At 34.6% G+C, this 21,332-nt stretch overlaps 1 protein-coding gene across 7 annotated transcripts in view; it reads left to right on the plus strand.

The window, feature by feature from the left end:
- The window catches only part of LOC106744205 (heterogeneous nuclear ribonucleoprotein 27C-like), a 77,306-nt gene that overhangs the window by 1,550 nt on the left and 54,424 nt on the right, over positions 1–21,332 (plus strand). For 6 of the 7 annotated variants that reach the window (XM_014618743.1, XM_014618744.1, XM_014618745.1 and 3 more), the window contains exons 2-7: positions 968–1,175; positions 1,443–1,629; positions 3,600–3,682; positions 4,326–4,716; positions 6,609–6,809; positions 10,157–10,312. In XM_014618743.1, coding sequence (XP_014474229.1) covers positions 968–1,175; positions 1,443–1,629; positions 3,600–3,682; positions 4,326–4,716; positions 6,609–6,809; positions 10,157–10,312 — 1,226 coding nt within the window. The remainder of the gene's footprint in view (positions 1–967; positions 1,176–1,442; positions 1,630–3,599; positions 3,683–4,325; positions 4,717–6,608; positions 6,810–10,156; positions 10,313–21,332) is intronic. The other variant, XM_014618748.1, reaches the window with a different exon arrangement.

Consider the following 21,332-nt stretch of genomic DNA (forward strand, 5'->3'; position numbering starts at 1 on the left):
TATATATATATATATATATATGTATGTATATAGGCTACCTCTTGTATTTCGAGAGTTGAATATTTGAAATATTTGATAAAATATTTTTGCTAAGAATGTGAATATAAAGTTGTATACTTCTAATTTTTATTTATTATCATAGAATTTTAATTTAGATTATATCTATTGGCATGGGCACACATCATTAATTTCATAATGTGGATTTATTACATTTTCGAAGAAAAATTAATGAGATTTGGAGTTACAAATTATTCTATATGTTAAAACCTTTGTATATATTCGCATATAGTAGATTCCAGGTATATACTTTTAAAAGAAATAAATCATGTGTACAAGTATAAATATAAATATATACATATATATAAATATAAATAAATACACACACATATATGTCCACATAATGTAATTATCTGTTTATTGTCCTGTAAATGCTTTAATTGAAATCTTAAATTGTTGTATTTATCCAGAGATACATATATAAAAATATTTCAATATAGATTGTATGTAGTTAATGCTTTATTTTTGAATAATATTTAACAAGTTTTTCTCAAGATTTTATTTTAACAAGATTTTCTCTATAAAATTTTTTTTCTATCTTACAAGGCGCACGCACGCACGCGCGCGCGCGCGCGCGCGCGCGCGCACACACACACACACACACACACACACACACACACACACATATTCAAAAATGAGAATTCTGTATGATACATGTTCTTTGATGTAGTATGTTATATAAAATTTTTCCCTTGAAGATAAAAAGACAGATAAATTTATATTATTTTATCTACAGCATAATTTCAATTACACCAAAGTATATATTCATTGATATTGATTTTATAGTATATTTTATATTTTCTTCAAATTTTACTCATTTTATACTTTTGTTCGGAATATATACAACAAATAAATAGTGATATTTGACATAATGATATTGAAAATATTTTTTTTTCTTTCTGTATTCCAGAAAATTGTTTGTCGGTGGGCTATCGTGGGAAACAACCCAAGAAAATTTACAACGTTACTTCGGCCGATATGGTGAAGTAATTGATTGTGTGGTTATGAAAAATAGCGAATCCGGACGCAGTCGTGGGTTTGGATTTGTAACATTTAGTGATCCAGCAAACGTTTCTTTGGTTCTACAAAATGGTCCTCATCAACTTGATGGTCGTACGGTATGTTTACATAAATCATTGACAAACCATATTATAAGCAACTTCTTTCTTAAAACATTTGTGATTAGGCAACTACAGAATTTTGTTAAATGTATTTGTTTACAATTTATACATTATTTGTAAACATATATACAAATGTAAACATATATACAAATAATGTATAAATTGTAAACAAATACATTTAACAAAATTCTGTAGTTGCCTAATCACAAATGCTTTAAGAAAGAAGATGCTTAAAATATAGTTTGTCAATGATTTATGTTATAGATTGATCCGAAACCCTGTAACCCACGCACTCTTCAGAAACCGAAACGTAGTGGTGGCTTTCCAAAAGTTTTTCTTGGTGGTTTGCCAAGTAATGTGACGGAGACTGACTTGCGGTCTTACTTTACTCGCTTTGGCAAAGTTATGGAAGTGGTGATAATGTATGACCAGGAAAAAAAGAAATCAAGAGGTGAGTACAAGTTGTCGTTCATATCATGATCCATTCACTAGCACTATTTCTAATGGTTCTCACATTTTTTTCTTTTTACAATAGTTTCGCTATCATTGCCATGTAGTTTTTATTGTTAAAATTATAAATATGCACTAAGTCCATATCATTACTGTATTTATTACACACGCGCGCGCGCGCGCATCACACACACACACACACACACACACACACACACACACACACACACACACACAATGATATATTTGCTTTGAAGGGAAAATAAATTGTGAAAACCATTAATATTATAACAAAAAGATAAACATATTTAGAATAAGTTATCTTTATAATCTTCACCAATATATTGTTATCAGAATTTATGATCAAAATTTTTGGAGTATTATATAAACTTTCTCTTATTAAATAATGTAAAATAAAATTCGCACAAAATAATATTAATTACAAAAATATCCAAAAATATTATTGCAAACACAGAATGATCACGTATGAATAGAAAACATTTTGATAGAAAAAATTTATAAATCGATAGAAAAATTACTTGATACTAAATATAATTTTACAAAAGCCAGCATTGGATAAAAGATTCAGATTTGAACATACTAATAACCAGTTTGCGATAAAGTGGTGGTATTAGAGTCAATAAAAGATGTAAAAAAAACAGTAAATATACTTAAAGATATTATTTTTGAGTCATTTCTTCACGTAAAAATTTATTAGTTAAAAATTTCTTTGCCCCTGTGTTGGTTTTTAACATTTCTATGTTCCTATTATTGGCCATAGTTAATAAGAGTTTTTAATTATAGTTAATAGCTTCTTTATTTAATTATTCTTATATTTTTTATGTAAATACATAGTACTTTATCACTTAACCCTTTGCACTCGAGGGCTCCGGAGCGGAGTCATTTAAAATTTGTCTTCAAACTCGAGGGCTCCGCTATGGAGACAATGCAAATAGCAAGAGCGGAATATCCTATACACAATAATTTTTACAATTTGTCTTTGTCCTTATGTTATGAACTGAAAGTTATTTGCATTGTTTCCATAGCGGAGCCCTCGACTTTGAAGACAAATTTTAAATGGCTCCGCTCCGGAGCCCTCGAGTGCAAAGGGTTAATGTAAGATTAAACGATAAAATTTGAATTTACCTGGTATTATACATTATATTATTACGGTAGTCGATTCTGACTTATATTCTTTGTAACACACACACACACACACACATACTCACACATCTTGCTCCTTTCTCGCGATTATATTATAATACATGTTATAATACATGTTGCGATACTTTATGTAAAGTTAAACGGATGCATTGTATAAATATAATGTCTTGCGTTAAGTTCTTATTAAGTGTAAGGTTTTTCCAGACTCTATGCTATTGTAAGTGACACGTAGCTTAAGTTCGTTAGCTACTAAATATATTTTTATCCAAGATTTATATTGGAAACGTTGAATTAAACGATCAAATTTATTATTATAAATTTACTATTTTTACTAACTCGGCTAAAAATTATCATTATACTTACTGATAAGATGACTAACACACTTGTTGGCAGGTCAAGCTAGATATAAGCATTTCCCAATTATTTTGAAATATTTTACAGCTGTTTGCTGGACTTCAAGTGAAGTTGATGTTCATGTTTTGTTTGTTGTAATAAACTGCTCATTTTATGGACTAATTACATGTAGGAGCGATAAACATTGAGACTGTTGTGTAACTGAGATTATTGAAAAATTTATATTGCGCAATTATAAAAAGCGGTTTTAGTCTATTCTATTAAGTGATATAAATGAAATAATTTATTATTTAATAAATAGTACATATATTGTAAGACCAGACGATGGGAACTTGTATATCTTTTTTGAATGTGTGTTCGCACATTTTACACACTGTATCGTAAAGGAATCGTTCTCTCGCATTATTTCGGCGAGCATTTTGTTGATTATACTCTCTCACGTTTGGACGGCAGGATTTGGATTTCTAAGCTTTGAGGATGAGGAAGCAGTGGACAGATGCGTTGCAGAGCATTTCGTCAACCTGAATGGAAAACAGGTATAGCATATCAATACATGATTAAAAAAAAACTACGTTACTAATTAGAACATGATTTTTTACAGCAAATAGGAAATAAGTATATGTATATATATACATACGTGTATCGTTAATATATTGCTATATAGGGATTCTAGTCGTAAATTATTTATTCATATATAGCGTATACTTATTGAAAGGAGAGAATTAAATTAATTTTATAATTTGGGCAGCATTAAGTGATAAATGAAACAATTCTTTAATATTTATGTTTTATATATACACATACGCACTTATATAACATATAAATGTTTTAAATATTTTTCATTTATCGCTTAATACTACTCAATTAGAAAGGTTTTTAGCATACGATATAAACACGATACCCAAGTGATAACTTTCTATCTTATAATTAGAAATAATAAAAAGATGATACTTTTATAAGTGTAAGGCAACATACAAGCGTGAATATAGAATGTAAATTTAATTAACACGATAACCACTTGTTAGCTTAAAATATACAGTAATTTGTAAAGCTAATTATAAATGGTAGCGTATGATTCTACGCTTTTTTTTTTTTCGATCTGAAGCTTTATCAAACTCTGTGCGATGGTAGAAGAAAAGTTCCTCACAACTATACGTTTGTGGTATTTGCTTTTTTCAGGTTGAGATCAAACGTGCAGAGCCGAGAGATTCCTCAAGCAAGATGAATGATAGTCATCAGGGTCAATGGGGTCCGCCTCAACAGGGTGGCCCGCCAATGGGTATGGCGGGGAACATGGGACCGATGGGTGGGCCGAACGGGCAAATGGGTGGACCGATGATGGGAGGTCCGATGGGCCCGCCAGGGAATATGATGCAGCAATATCAGGGTTGGGGAACCAGCCCACAAACCGGTGGATACGCTGGATACAGCACTCAGTACAACACTCAGGGCTGGGGAGCACCACCGGGACCTCCGCAACAGCAGCAGATACCCCCGCCTCCGCCGCATCAGTGGGGAAGTAGCTACAACGTTCAGCCCGCGGCAGCTACTCAAGGCTATGGGAGTTACGGTGAGTTTCATATACAATTCCGAACACACACAACGAGACATTTCCTCTTCTGTTCTTTACTCTTGCGCTTAACATTCGGTTATTATGACTTCTAACGGAGATGGTGGGAATCTTGAGAGAAAAGAAAAAGAAAAGAAATGCCCCACTTTTATCATCGAACGTCTACAATTAGTCGGCATACAAAAAGCCTATTCGAAAGTTTTTCGGTCGGAAAGGTCGCTATATTGATAGCGTTCAAGACGCTAACATCCGATTAATGATAATACTTCAATTGGTCAACTTACGTAATTACCAAACTTTTGTTTATGTCAAAGTTAACGTTTAAAACTATACAAAATCTGAAAAGATATCAACACCGAAATTCCAAATAATCATTGACAGATAACTTGATACATCTTACTATTATGTGGTACATGACGATAAACGAGGTTGATATTATTTTTATATTCGCAGAGAGTACAATGTTCTGCAAAAAGATTAACAGCTATGACATATGCGCAGCTTAATTTCTACGCAAGATGTCGAAAAGTTTTTAGCTTGAATCAAGAATTCAATCGAGTTAACCTTACATCAAATATCAACTTCATTTATACTTTAGGTATATTACGAGTAACGATAATGTGGTACAGATCGGTACGATATCATAACTATATAATTATTAACATAACTTTTGATCCTGTTCCCCTCCCCTTCCATCCTGCTTGGAGAGGTTAGAAGAAGAAAGAAAAAGATAAGAACATGAGATATCTACAAATCGCAATATATAATGCGATTAACTTTTGCGACGCCCCCTGGAGGTTAATAATATAGAAAGAAAATACAATAGAATGTTCTGTTGAAAAAAACAAATAGAAAGGTAATTATGTCAGTCCAGACTTGCATGCATGTGTCAAACTTATTGACTTTATATAACGAAATATATAATTTGTAACTATTGAAGATAATTTAATTTTTTTTAAGCACAAAAGATGTTCAATAGAATTTGAAATGATCTCGTTTTTTTTTTTTTTTTAATAATTTTTCAGGTATAACCTTTTCAGCTTTGTATGCGACATCGATATAGCAATGATTTGTGATGATATGTATGTATTTTACATTGTATTCTTACATAAGAACTATAAAGAATGTAATGCCTGGACGTGAAACTACAGAATAATTAACTTCATTGATTAAGTATCTCAAACATTGCGGATTTGATCTTAACGATTGGTCTGGATTGACATAATACACATTTCACAGATATACATATCCGAGATGTTAGACCTCATAATCTTATCTATGGAGTTTATGCTTGATTCTCTTCAAGTTTAAGCCAGCGATCCTCTTCACCGTATCGAAGTTCACATCTCTACCTACATTCGTTAAAAACTACTCACTTTATTTGTTTATAACACACTAAATACGCAGACTAAAGCCACAAGTTAAGTTCTGATGGTACAATGATATGCTTGAATAGTGGATACTAACATTGTTAACGACAATTATCAATATGCATACATTTCATGATAATCAGGATACATCACACATTACGAAATTGCATACAGGTTTAGCGCATATTCTTTGTCAGAGCAAATTTTGCACCTGATCACTATTATCATCACATATCTATCCTCTCTATTGTCTTCTTTATCTATTTCTTCTTCTTCTTCTTCTTCCTTGCTATTTATTAAGAGAACCAAGCATGAACGTTTAAATCGTCGAGAAGAGCGACGCATTCTCGAAAATGGTGCTGAAATGCGTATTTAAATATTAGAGACACCTTAATATATTCTTAACAAGTAAGAGAAAAAGACGATAAAAAAAATAATAATATAAATTAAAGAGAGAATAAGAGAAAAGGTGAGGTGTGACGGCGGTCGGTGACACGTGTTTTGTGTGGTTGATGATCGCAGGTGGGCCGGCGGCGGCCGCTTCAGGGGGCTACGGGCCCACGGCGGGTACTGGCGGGGCTGCGGGGGGCGGGCCTGGGGGCTCCTGGAGCTCCTGGAACATGCCACAGAATGGGCCCCCTCCTGGGACCCAGCCCCCACCCCAGCCCCCTCAGCCCAACTCCTCGCAGCCCAACTCCAACTCGAACCCCTCTGGCCCGCAGGGTGAGTCTTCAAGCTCAGTCAAACAAACTCTCCTCTTTCCACCCTTTGACATTGGATAGCTCCATTTTGACCTAACCGAGTCTAGCTAAAGCAACTTGATCTACTTTGCATCGATATAACTTTATATATAGAGTACTTCTTTCATATATATTCGGTGAAAAATATTAATGCTTAAAAAAAAGATTATAGACATATACATGTAATGTTTGTCGCTGTTTCTTTGTTTCTGATGCGATAGACTTCCTTCAGTTCTCACAATGGCTTTCACTAACTAGTTTTTTTTTTCCTCGTCTATTAAGTTTCTTCCTGATTCTTCGTAAGGATTCTTCCCCCCACCCCCTTTTTTTTTCTTTTTCTTTTCTTTTAAGCAAAATCGGACGGGGAGATCTGTATGACACTAAGTCATGTGCATTAATATTTTTGTAATTTTTATGCGTTGATTTTAGCAATTATTGCGCACACGAACAGAAATTGAGAGATGTGTTAATTGCTTCAGTACGAAACATAAGCATGTGGCCCTCGATTATTTAATGGTAAAAGTCGCATTGATATATCGTATTTTTAACAGATATTGTTTTGGGTGACTAATATACTGAAAATTCATTATGTTTAATCCATTGTGCAGTAATAGCTAATGTAGAGGTTGAAGGAAGTAGAATAGGATTTGCATCATATAGATCCGTAACGTCGAATAGTGAAATAGGGCTCGGAAGTTAACGTATTTGATTTAATTTAACCGTCTGTGAGGTAAACGGAATGGCGAACAGCGTAGAAACTGGCCTCTGCTCGCAACTCGATTGAGCAGGGATAACGTGGGTGTAACGACGCACTCGTTTTCAATCTTCGGATCGAAAGCAATGTTGTATGCTTGCTATATATGCTTGATGCACTACTGCTACTCGCCATTATTTCCATCGTGTTTATTCTGTAATATTTTATACGCGAGATGGCTTTATGGATCACGCCTTAAGTATTAGCAACAGTAATTTCTGAGCCCTGATAATAAATTGATATTTTCTTTTCATCCAGGAATCCTCTAGATATCCCGGTGTTTATTCCTCTCCTTTCTAAATGTTTTATTATATTCTGTCATTTTATCTTCTTTTTTTCTCGCGTTTTCACGCTTATAGTACGTGTAGGTTCTCGGAAGCATGTACCGTTCAACGATATAATTTAAAACTGCATTTGATATTGCAAGGGATATGTTAAAAGGAACTAAATTCTCGCTATATGTATTTTCTAGATCTAGCAAATGAAATGTCGCACTCTTATATACATGTTTTCTCTTTTAATATATTTCGAAAAATATTTATGAATAGGAAATTATTTTATTTTTATCATTACTTTATTATTGCTTAGTATATTTAGCTAAGTCGAGGCTTTTAAACATAGTTTTGCAACTTCCGTAACATTTTCCTTTAAATATCGTAACACTTATATACATTTTTCATATCTATCCTTTTATTGATGACGAACACTTCTGTGTTGTTGCAATGCAGAAAATATCGTAAATTTTAAAATACAAGTTCTGTTCTTTATCTATAGTATTTTCTTTCTACTGGTATTGTATGTTAGCTGTGCCCCCTATTATATTATTTAGCCACTACACATTTGTTATGGAGTATTGAACCATATCCATAATTACAAGTTCAGTACACTGTTAATAACTATAATGGATTTAAAACAAAGTTCTCAAAAGATAAAATATTTTCCCTAAGATTCGAGTATATTATAAAACAATAATAATAATTACAAATGCTTAAAATTAAAGCAAGAAAAAGGAAGAAAAGAATTAGAGTATTCAATGATTAGCGATAATATATAGAACAATACGATCCTACTCTCCCTCCTTTCATTCCTTATGTCGTCTACTTGAAATAATGACGAATTAATGTCGTCTGTATGGAAAATACAATCTGTTATTAGTAATTAATTATGAGAGGAGTTGTTGCTTTGCAGCAAGCTCAATAATTTCATAGAAAATGAGGGGAGAAAAGTTGTTATAACTGACATCAATTCGTCTCTAAGATTCCGAGATTGTTATAATATTTTTAATATCTTTGCTTGTTGTGTGTAATACGTGTATGTTCACCTAGTGATTCTTTTTTTATTGATCACAGTTCGTTTCATTAGAAGAATAGAGAGAACAGAGAGATATTTAATCAATATAAATCCTTTGTTGTGTGGAAATGGCAGTTATTTGCATACTAATGTGAGTGTCTCTACAATTTCGTTATTCAAGCCATTTTTCTTAATTGACGAGTTGTGAACACATATGCATAAATGTATCTTAGTCTCCTACATGTATCATTGTTTTATTATATCCAGCGCTGTCATCTAGTCACTTGAGTCACTTTTTGTCATTTTTTCTTAAGTCACTAAAAAATTCACCATCATCCAAAATAGGTTACTTTAGTCAGTTTTTTTAAGCTGCCGTAAGATTTATAAAATATAGGCGTTTCACATATATTTTTGCCGTCTTCGCTGCCGATTGCCGCTTGCTCACTGGATATCGGTCCGTTGTATGAACGTCTGCGCTTGTTTCGTTCATTGGTTTTCCTTGTTATGAACTGTTATGTACCTGGGACGATATGTTACTCTTTTGCTTAAACGACCTTGGTCACTTTCAGAATTTGACAAAAAGTGTCACTTATGATCACTATTTTGATGTCTAAGAAGTTATTTTTGTCACTTTTTCTGTCAAGAAGCAGTCACCATTTCACTTTTTTTGTTCCGATGACTGGATGGCAGCGCTGATTATATCACATGGTATCTAAATTCCTTATATATGAGAATTGTCGTTCGGGCGAAATACGAGAGAAATCAGTTGGATATGCAAATCAGTATATAAATACTAATTTAATTAAAACTTAGAAATTGGTTGAAAAATCCGTAAAAAATAAGCTTGTACAATTTTAGATACTAGGTGAGATACTCTGTTCTTACATACCGATGTTTTAATTGTGATTGTTTACAATACTTGAGAATAGTAAATATTATTTTTTTAGAGAGAAAAAGAGAGAGAGAAAGAGAGAGAGTGTGTGTATATATGTGCGTGTGTGTGTGTACTGACATCTCTTGTCGCGCGACTTGACTGCTTCTTTTCGTCGAGCCGTTTTTTTTTTCCAAATTAATCATAAGAAAACGGTAATTATCTTGAGTAATCTCTCGAGCACTCTGAGGTACACATTATTTGTACTGTTGCACAATTACTTGTACAACACTACAAAATATCTTGTTGTTTAATATACTTTACTTTGTCGATATGTTTATCCGTAGCGACAAGCGCTGTTAACGATCGGGTAAGCGTGATGTGGGTGATTTGGTGTTACGGACGAATGTTTCAGGTGACATGTACTCGCGACAGAACACTGGCTCAGGTGCACCCGGGTCAAGCAGCAGTTCGGCCAAGACTCCAGATTACACTGGGTATTCCGCATACAGTAATTATGCCGACACCACTTATCCTCAGCGTTCGTATCAAGGAGGAGAAAGTAATCAAGGTGGGTATGCCGCCAGCACCCCTAAACCTGGCCAACAAGGCTTTGATTTCAAAGAGTGGCCCACCTCATGACCATTTTAATTGAGCCGTGGTGGAGAGATGCGCTGAATGGCTTGGCCTTGCTCGTGGGTTATCTCTTATTCAGAACAATTGCAAACTGTACGTCGATCGTGAGCCTGCGCTAAGAAACGAGACATTCCTTGTTGCTTCTTGTCACTCACCGTGCGTCAGGAAATGCTATCTAAAAAAATGGAATTCTGCGCTACGTAACGTATTTTTGTAGAAGCCGCGATTGGAGTACCTTCTTCTGCAGCAAAACGCTCGCTATAGGCAAGATTTGTAAGCGAAATCAACCGCAAAGAATGTCTCTTGTTCAAGCCAGCATGTCGTCCGCGAGCGGTCGTATCTGCCAGTTCTATACCGATATCTTTTTTTTCCCCCCTCCTTTTTTTTTTCTCAATAATATATCAAATTGCAAAGAAAGAAAAAGAAAGAAAGAGAAAAAACAAGTAAAAAATAAAAGTGGTTCTTTCGAGATATTGATTTCCTTATTGATCGCTCGCGTGAACGGCCCATGATCAGTCACATTACTGGAATTAAAGAAGAAAGCAAAGAATAAATTTTCCAAGTAAAATATACGAAAAATCAAGCATGATCGGAAGCGCAAGACAGAATTAGGATACACACCCACATGGCGCAAGCGCGAAGTTTGTATGGCACTGGGATAGAGGGCAGAAAGCGCGACATACATAAGTATTATAAGAATAATAGACAATGAGCGCGATTGATAAGTGAGGTAAAATAAGTAAAAAGCGAGTGTAAAGAGTCAGAGAAATGCTAATCATTATCGTTAATGGCATTTACACGGAGGTGAATAAGATCTCGTTTGAGAAGTTCTTCTCAGGGGGTGCCTTTGGCATAAGCTTCGATGCTTGTTCACCTCCTACCGGTAGCAGGCGTTTCGGTAACAGAGACGATAAACCAGAGAAAATATTAAACTATGGTCTCCGAAAGTCAACGAGTGACTTGTATACATTCGAGGCACTCGTCCCTCCACGATCTTGTATTTATTAAATAGTTATTATACTGGATAATTGAAGAAGACAAAAAAACAAAAGAAAAGATAACGAGTATAATTAATGCAGTAATTAAGTAAGATGATCATAGGCTGACCTATCGATACAGTAACTACAGAAAGAAAATAGAGAGAGAGAGAGAGAGAGAGAGAGAGGGAGGGAGGAAGAGAGAGATTGTAAAATATATACATATATATAGATCATTTTAATATGGTATATGTATATCTATAAATTTGTGGGTAGCAGGATGTGGTTTTTGCGAGCGTCCCTTTTTTACTTTCATGTCATATCACTAGTAATACCTTAATACGTATTTCTCTCAGTTCCTCTTGTTCTTCTATTCTTTTTTTGTCTTGTTTTGATTGCGACTTTTCTTGAGTCTAGTTTAGCTATTGTACTGTACTTTTCTACTTCCACTGATTTGAAGACAATATCTATATACAAAAGGAAGGGGATAAGCAGGAAAATAAAGCAATCATGGATTTTTATAAATTGTACCATAAGAACTTAATGGTCGTTTTTCCATTCGACCATACAGTGGAACCAGATGTGAAAACTGATTTATTTTTTACCTCGAATTTATGATAGTTATTATTAGGCATGTGTCTAAGACTATACAATTATTATTGTTACTATTATCATTACTTCTATACATATATTATTATTCCTATTGTATAACTATTATTACTATATTACTACTTATCACTATTTACTATTGCTACTACTGCAATTACCAGGAATGCACTACTATTACACTATTATTATTATTGTCTACAAGGATTACAAATATTGTATGATGATGCTTATAAGTGTTTAAATTTTAGCTCTCTCGTTAGAACGAGACAAAAAATCATTGATAGATAAGGTGGAGGGAGGGGTTTTGTAATCGTGTGGATATCTCGATGGGGGACATCGATCTGAAAACTCTACCTGATTAAATATATGACTTAATTATATTTACTCTGTAGGATTTACCATAGATCTAAACAAAGAATATTTCGGAAGAGTGCTCCCCAATGCTCACGTTTATTATCGAGTGGATCGCGTTGTGTCTTATTACTTTTTCAATCAGGATTGCGAGTATTATAATAATGTAATTAAAACTTTACCAGATAAAAATATAATTAATAGATTACAGTTATACGAATCCAACAATTTCGTTAAGTGTTGTAAATGTGATCTCATATAACGTAATTTACCATTGCCCAGGTTCTTTTTCTTGTCCATCGAACGACAGCGTAAGGCTTCATTGTATTTTAAGTGTAACACGAGTCTATATTTCTCGTTTTCTTTTATTTTCTGTTGTTTGTTTCCCGTTTATGTCATCAATTATTATATATTCTGACAATAAAGTCGAGTCACATTGCATTCAGATGTGTAGAGTAAGCCGATTTTTTTTTTCTTTTACTGTTTAACACGTCAACGTTTCGAATTTAGAGGCATACGCTTTGCATTTTGTTTGTTAGAAATTTGATAATAATTTTCTTTTCACCAACGACGATGTCGCGGAGAAAGGATGTTGTAAATTTCAATCGGACTGGCGAAAATAATGAACGAGACATTAATTAATGCGACTGGCGTAAACTCTTTTGAGGTAACCACATTTATTAGCGTATAATGAAACGAAAAGGTAATTTAGCTGGAGAGCCGGATCGAGCAATCGATTGGACGCGCACACACACACACACACACACGCGCGCGTTAATTGATCGAGCTCGTTAGTTGGTCGCCTTTGTGTTGTGTTGTACGTTTCGTGTTGATCTTGAAAGTTTAAGCGAATCGTGTTTGCTATTGTTTCGCTCATCGCTTCCTTTTTTGTACGATTGATTTGGCGTGCGATATCTGTCCCTAATGAGAATCTTGAGCGCGAGAAAAGAAAGGGCTGGCGATGTCATCGCTCGGTCAATATTGCCCGATAGGATTTCACTCGCGTCGCGTAGTAGTAGTTCGCGCGGTGTATGTGGTGGCCGGGTTGTTACGCTCGAATATTGCGGAAAAAAAAACGGGGAAGTGAGAAGAAAAAGAGAACTGAATAAAACAGGTAGCCCATTGTGTCGCCACAGCTGCCTTTGCCGCAACTGTGTATATACATATATTTTAGACTACGACGGTGATGTAGTTTGAGGTATGCGCGCGAGCGGAGTGCTAGTAACGGAATTAAGCAAAAGAGAAAAAAAGGAAAGATAGAAGGAAGAAAAAAAAAAGAGGAAGAAAAAACAAAACAAAGGCAGGACGGAAGCTAGCGGAACTATTCGAATATAATTGATGATTATACACTAATAATAACAGATAATATATTTATATTTGACGCTATATTATTAGTATTTTCAAATACAGAGACGAGACGCATCTAATTAACGTAATACGTAGTATATAGGGAAAGATACTTTGATTCTAGCCGTTCTTATTACCTGCCTCATTCGCGCAGTTGCGCGAACTACGGCTTGCTCTCAGGGTTGTTATTGTTCTCCTTTTTTATTACTGTTTTTTTTTTCCGGAACTTCTTTTTTTCCTATATTTATCTTACCGTTTTGAGTCGCACGTTCCCTTTTTTTTGGGGGGCCCGATAACTTCACAATATTAACTAAGTAATCCTTCTAAGAAGGCGCTATGTTCAATATTGAAAGACCTGCGAAATTTTTGACAATCGGTCATCTTTGTTTAGTGGAACGAAGTGCCCTTCGTTTCTTGTAAAATAATATTAGACGTGTTTGAAAAATCCAATATCCGCTAGAGACCGTTAGAGAGATCAGGTTTGCCTACGATAATGACGAATTTGAGAAACGGGGAGAGCGAAAGAATGTCTCGAACATCGTGGGCTTCTTCTAAGTTATACAATCATTCTCCAATGAATTCTCATTAAGAGTCGGCTGTAGCTATGTTGGTTATCTAGAACTTGTGTAACGTCAGAAATGAAAGAAAAACATTAGATTTTGTTCCTGTTGGGACAAACAATTTCTTAGATGACACTGTGATAGAGTTCAGTGAAAATCAAACATACACATCATATATATACATACACGTAGATGTATACATCGTAATGTAAACTGTTTCTCAAAAATGTATCGTGTCGTTTTGAGTCGTTTCGATTATTGTATTGATATATAATTTCAAATTTATTTTAAATTTATTGCATGATCCAGATGTGGCAGGGTAAATATTATATTTACCTGCTTCTTGAATTATCTATATATCTATATCTATACACACAGGCCAGATCAATTATTGTATCAATTTCGATTTTATATATTCGCAAGACTCCATTCTATTTATTTCTTCCCTTTTAATATGATAAAAAACATTATAAAGTAACCGATGTAAATATTGCCGATTCTCTTAAGAATATATCCGCGTTTCTAGTCTTTTGCGTTAATATTTTGTTCTTTAACAATCGATAAAAAACTGTACAATATGTAACATTTTCTCTTGCACACACAGTCATATGATATAAACACCTCTCTCCGTTTTTCATGCATTTAAGTGTTTCGTGTTGTCTCGGGTTTTTTTTTCTTTTTCTTTCTGTGTTTCGATTTGCGTACGATTGATAAAAACACGTACAATGTAAAAGAAGAAAACCGTAAATATTACAGAGCTGTTACAAGTTAGTTGGTTTTTTTTTCTCTATTAACTTAACTAGGTAATGCGCGGATTAATTGTCTTCGTTCCATCAATAAAAGCATAGCATGCGAAGTTAGGTTTTGCAAAGCAAGTTAAGTATTTTGATATTTAAAGAAATGTCTTTAAATGTATAGTAATTCCGGGGACATTGTGAGATGTCTATTCTAACGTTAACGCACGTTTAGCGTCCCGCACACTAAAGACTGGTTATATAATTAAATATTACCTAACTTAACTACACTTATTACACACTCTCGTATCATAATCTACCAAGGAAGCACTTTCACTATTAATACACATGAGTTTTCCCTGCCGTTTTTAATTGTTAATAATATTAACTTAGTTGATACCGCGACGGTGTATATTATTGGCTATTGCATTTTTATAACGCGATCGTTAATCCTCGAAATCGCGAACATTGCAGTTCCTCTTCTTTATTATTTTATACGATTGCACCATAAACTCGGATATTGACAGGATCGCGTCGAGCAGATGGTTAAGACTGACTGATAGGATGCACACTTTTTTCCTTCGACGTGGCATAGAATCTATCGTAAAACAAATAATACATCTCGTATCCTAATCACGATGATCGCGGTGATGCGTTGCGAGTCAATCGGCGGAAGAAAAGAAAAACACATACAGTGGCTAACGAAAGTATTCGAACGGTTAGATTTCTTATTTTTAGCACATAAAATATATATGTTAATTCTGAATATTTAAAACAATTTAGTGTCTATGGAAAGAAGGAAGTCCCAAGATTATGTTAGTAAAATTAGAAAATAATCCAATCGCATATATAGTGTTTACGATAGATTTCCTTGAAATACGCACGGGTAACAAAAGTATTCGAACGTTTCAAAGTTATTTGTGTTTCGGTTTGTATCTCAATGCTGAATGTAAATATTAACATCAAATGTAAACAAAGGAATATTCAGTTGATCACAAGACATCATTTGAGTAAGAGTAACGTACAGTTGTGCAGTGTAATAATGAATACGAATAGGAAAAAGTCAGAAACACAAAACTGTGAACAAGAAATGCTATTAAAACTACGTAGAGACGGAAAATCTTATAATGAGAATACGAAAGTTGTAAACAGAAGTAAATCTACAGTGCATTATTTGTATATATTTGATATTATTTGTATACATATAATAAAGAATTGGAAGCGTTCGAATACTTTTGTTACCCATGCCTGGTGTGTATTTCAAGAAAATCTGTCGTAAACACTATATATGCGATTGGATTATTTTCTAATTTTACTAACATAATCTTGGGACTTCCTTCTTTCCATAGACACTAAATTGTTTTAAATATTCAGAATTAACATACATATTTTATGTGCTAAAGATAAGAAATCTAACCGTTCGAATACTTTCGTTAGCTACTGTATGTTTATTCGCGGCAATAAAGCATCGTTTCCTTACTGTTTGCGAATTTGTTCTTTGTAAAATTGATCTCGTTTTATTTCGGACAATCGGTATCAATGGATAAGCAGTTACTTTCACGCGGAACCAGGAAGGAGAGAGAGAAAGAGAGAGATCGATTCCTCTGAGAAATCCTGATAGACCAAATTTTCACTAGCTTACCTCATTAAGATGATACGTGAGATCGGATAATAAAGAAGAGGCCGCCATTGTACTGAGGTAGTGTGATAATCGCTCACGCGTGTGGCGCGAGTATAAGGCAGTAAAAATAATAATTTCAAACGAGACACCGGATTAATATAAGATACAAATGTGTTATATACACGAAATATTCTAAATTACGTTTACATAGAAACAGTTAAGGTATCAAATTATAATTACAAAGTGATTTTCCTGCGAGTCTGATAGAACAAGGTAATTATTGTCTTATATAAACATATATAGTAATGCGGAAACAACGTAGGGATTTAAATGAGTGAGTTTGATATAAGGGAAATTCTAAAAATATGTTTATTTTAAGGGCGCTGTGCTGTGTGCGAGAAAATACAGAGTATCTCAAAAAGTCATTGTGCATTGTAGCGAAATGAGGTTAACGTCCAACGAATGTTTTAATTGTCAAATTATACGTTTAACTTTTTTTTCCAAAACACAAATATTAAATGTATAAAGAAAAGTATATTATACATACATATAGGTCCGTATATACATACATATAGGTCTGAACTTTCTCTCTTATCAGTAAAAGTGCTCAAATGTGGCTTCTTAGCCAATTAAGTGGTTTCTAAGCCACTTTTAGGGGCACTTTTATGATTAAAAGAGAGTTTAGAATATGGGCCATGTACATGTGAAACCTTAATGAATAGATCTCGCGTGTATGTGTTTTAACAATTCTGCCTCTGCGGTATCGATCTTGTAGATCTGATGAATCTCGTATAAATCGTTGATTTAACGTGATACAACACCAACGGCAAAGATACATGAAAGCTGTTCATTAAAAAGTTTAGTTGTCGTATGTATATATATTTTTTTTCTTGTTTAATACTTGTGTTTTATACGAAAGGAAACATATATACATGTCGATATTATTAAAACATTTGTCGTTTATTTTATCTCACTAAAATGTGCAATGAATATTTTGTGATACGCTATATATATCGCGGTAGAAGCAAGACTAGGAAGATGAAGTAATTGCGAAGGGTATCACTACGATTTACACGATGTGTGTGTACATTGTAATAAAATAATCAACGCATACACACACTCATACATATAGCACACAAAACACACATTTATTCTTTCTGTCGGCATCTATATTTACACACACACACATACACACGTACACGCACACACTAGGAAAGAATATATTTGGTGAGTTATCAGCTATTCTTGAAAGAAACCATGAGTGCATTAGCGAATTGGACGAATTAATTAGAAGATGAAATAAATAAATAAAAATCCTATATAACGTGTAATTATCTTGATCATCGAATCTCGAGGCACGCGATCGAAAGACTAACAATTTGTCAGATCGCTATTACGAGAGCAGCTAAAAGGGAGAACTGAACAATACGAAGGAGTGTTTTTAATTGTTTGATACGAAGGAACGCCGCTACCATTTATTTCGCTCGAGAACTACCGACAAGTTATTTCGATTTTAGTGGAATGGAATTCCTACAGTCGTTGGAATGCTTTAAATATATCGCACGATACGATGAGAATCGATCGATCTACTTTTATCATATTTTAGTGTGAAGTAATAAGGTAATAGACGTAAAGTTGGTAATGATTGTAACGATAATAAAAGAAATTATTAACTGTAATAACATGACCTGTATACTTGTAAACTTTTAGCATTGTATTGGTAAGATCGTGCCCCCCTACGAGCTAATCGTGAATAGAATATAGATGAAGACGATAAAGAGATAACGAAACAATCTACGATAGTAAGCTTAGTAGTATTTGGCATATGCGTCGTGCGACTTTTTGAAGAAGTGACATGTGTACGCGCATTATAACACGTTCGTCTCGAGATAATAAGGACGCCTGTTAAATGACCTTTACGCTCGCGCGCTTTCTATCCGTCTTATTCCCAGTGCCCCCGGATTTAACGTCTCCCTATACTGAAGGAGGATATTCGGCTTTTCGCGTTGTTGTTACGACGATTTTCATAGAATTGTTATCGACAGGGAAAACTTGGCCGTCACATACAACACTACACATTTAGCAAAGCACCGATTAAATAATCGAGGAACGCATTCTAACCGCGATGTATTCGCTTGATAAAAGTGAACACATTTACGTTTGGTTAATTACATTACGTTTGGTTAATTACGCTTCTGAGAAGAATTAAGTAACGATTGAATGCTTAAAGATTCAAACTATATGTTTGTCGCTTGTGTGAATTGTCAAAGAAAAAGATGAGTTTTAAGTAGCCAAAGTTTTCCAATCTTTTAAAAACAATTTTTTCCAAGTTTTCCTTATGCGATGTTAATGGTACGTGTTAAAAAAAATAATGCAACAGAGGTCGAGAAATTTTCGCGAGATCTTGAAAAATGATAAAGATATTAACATTGGAGTGTATGAGCGCACAATCGCAACATTTGAAGTCTGATATCCCTCGGTCAGTGTAGGGATATATATTCCAAGCCAAAGCGCATGGTCTCTATTTGAAATTTTTCGTTCGAAAGGAGCAGAATATTGTAGAGTTGAGAAACAGAATAGAAAGATAAAGAGATAGTAGAGAAAGGATGGAAGCAGGAAAGTAATGTATGGGAGTTTTTGAAGAGAAGATTTTGGTAAATTGAGAAAAGGAAGGATAGAGAAAGAGAGAGAGAGAGAAAGAGAGAGAGAGAGAGAAAGAGAGAGAGAGAGAGGATAAAAGAAATTAATATTTGAGTGGAGGATCATTTTCGTCGCGTATAATCTTATATTAATGATAACGATGCTAATGATCGTCAAGATTAATGAATGATGACATATAGGAGATGTTGAAAAAAAAACACTGTTTACATGCTTAATCTATCATGTATCTATATATTCATTATGACATGTGTATGTACACGCACTCGTATGTCTGCTCGTGTAAATGTATACCTTTAAAAATATATGCGTATATCGATAGGGATCATAAGTATTTTTTTAAAGGTATGTACATTGTATGCACGGTCATTCGTGCACGCGTATGTTCGACACATACATATATATTACACGCGTATATGTATACACGCGCGTACATTCATATACTATAGACATACACACAGTCGTACAGGACACGCATGACACGCAAAAAAAACACACACACACACACATACCGACCACAGAACACACGCTAAGCTGTACACTTATTTTTTGTTTGTGGGAAAAGGGATATATAAACGAGATTTGCTCGAAGTTGTTGACGATGGGACGAGGTAATGTTGGTTGCAAGAATATTTTTCGTCAACCCATCAAAATTAAATAAGTTTCGGATTATTGAATATTATTCGATCAAATTGACGGCTCGATAAGTTCGGACCGATATTGTGCAGAAACTTGTTTAATCGCGAAAGATGCACATCTCGGAAGCTGTTTTGCGAAAGGTGTACATAGGGGGAAAAAATATGGAGGTAGAAGTTGACACGTTCCCCTCGTTAGGAAGATATTCTATCTTTTGAATATACTTACAGGACGATGCGCAATTCGGTGGAATCAATTTTTGCAGACGGACCCCCTTTAAAACGGGGTTTTAATAAACAGAAAACGTAGTTGTTAGTATTGTAGTAACGATGCCATTTCGATGTCAATTTGCTACTTTGCTGCGTATAATTGTTTCTATCATCAGCTGGATGAGAATGAAAATCTAAAACTCCCATTACGCTAAACATAATGTTACGAGCCGCCTCTCTTCCTAGCGAAGAATCTTTCACACGTTTCTGCGAAACTCGCGTTCGGGATATTTCTTGCAACTGAGACTACTGACGTTTAGAATGACGTAGAACGAAACAACACAAACGACGATGAATGAAAGTTGGAAGGAACAATCGGGGAAAGCACATTATCGATGATTATGAAAACATCATTTGTTTCGACACTTCGCGGATGTCACATTTGGCAAGTCACATTTGCGGCCGCGTCGCGTAAACCAATTCCCGAGGGCGGGTTGGTATATCCCAATTGATCTGTCAGGGTGTACTCTAAGCGAAACTCGAAAGTAAATCCTCGAGAACCAGTCGGAAAGTCCTAGTAACACGCAGTAATCCGTTCTCTTAAGTAAGCCAGTCTGTAAGTCACTTGGGACCCGAAAAGAAACATTTTCTTGTTTAAGTGCTAGTTAATTAATGGTAACTTTTAGAGGTATCAGAGGGCCGAGTGGGAGTATCACGTGTAAACGACATTCGATTCCGTTTGGACGAATAAGTAACTAAAACTGGCACGTTTGATTATGTAATAACGCCAGTAGATCGATGTAAAGTGTAAACTAGTTGTAATTTGTAACTTAACTGACGAGAGAAAGAACTGCGCGACGAGGGTTTCATACGTAATTGTTGAATTTATATTTAATTAGATTTTGGTTATTACACGAACTTGTATACTCAAAGGGTAGAGACATAATATTTGTAAATTTTATTCTACGATATATAGTACATTGAAAATGCGCGATGATAGGTTGAGCAATGCATTTTACAGCTTAAGAGAGAGAGAGAGAGAGAGAGAAAGAAAGAGAAAGAGAAAGGATAACGAGAACCTGCGAATCAATAGTTTATCTTTCGCGATAGAATGTCATGATTAATGTTAGATGGTTATTTAATCAGCAACTAGAACGTTATGGCAACTTAATTAAGGAACTACCAGTAATGTCTAATTAAATGACCAAACGCGATCACACGTACGCGAACGAGAGTACGTCGTCCGCGCTGTC

Source organism: Dinoponera quadriceps, unplaced genomic scaffold (assembly GCF_001313825.1).
Source record: "Dinoponera quadriceps isolate SergipeBrazil2010 unplaced genomic scaffold, ASM131382v1 scaffold707, whole genome shotgun sequence".
NCBI lineage: Eukaryota > Metazoa > Arthropoda > Insecta > Hymenoptera > Formicidae > Dinoponera > Dinoponera quadriceps.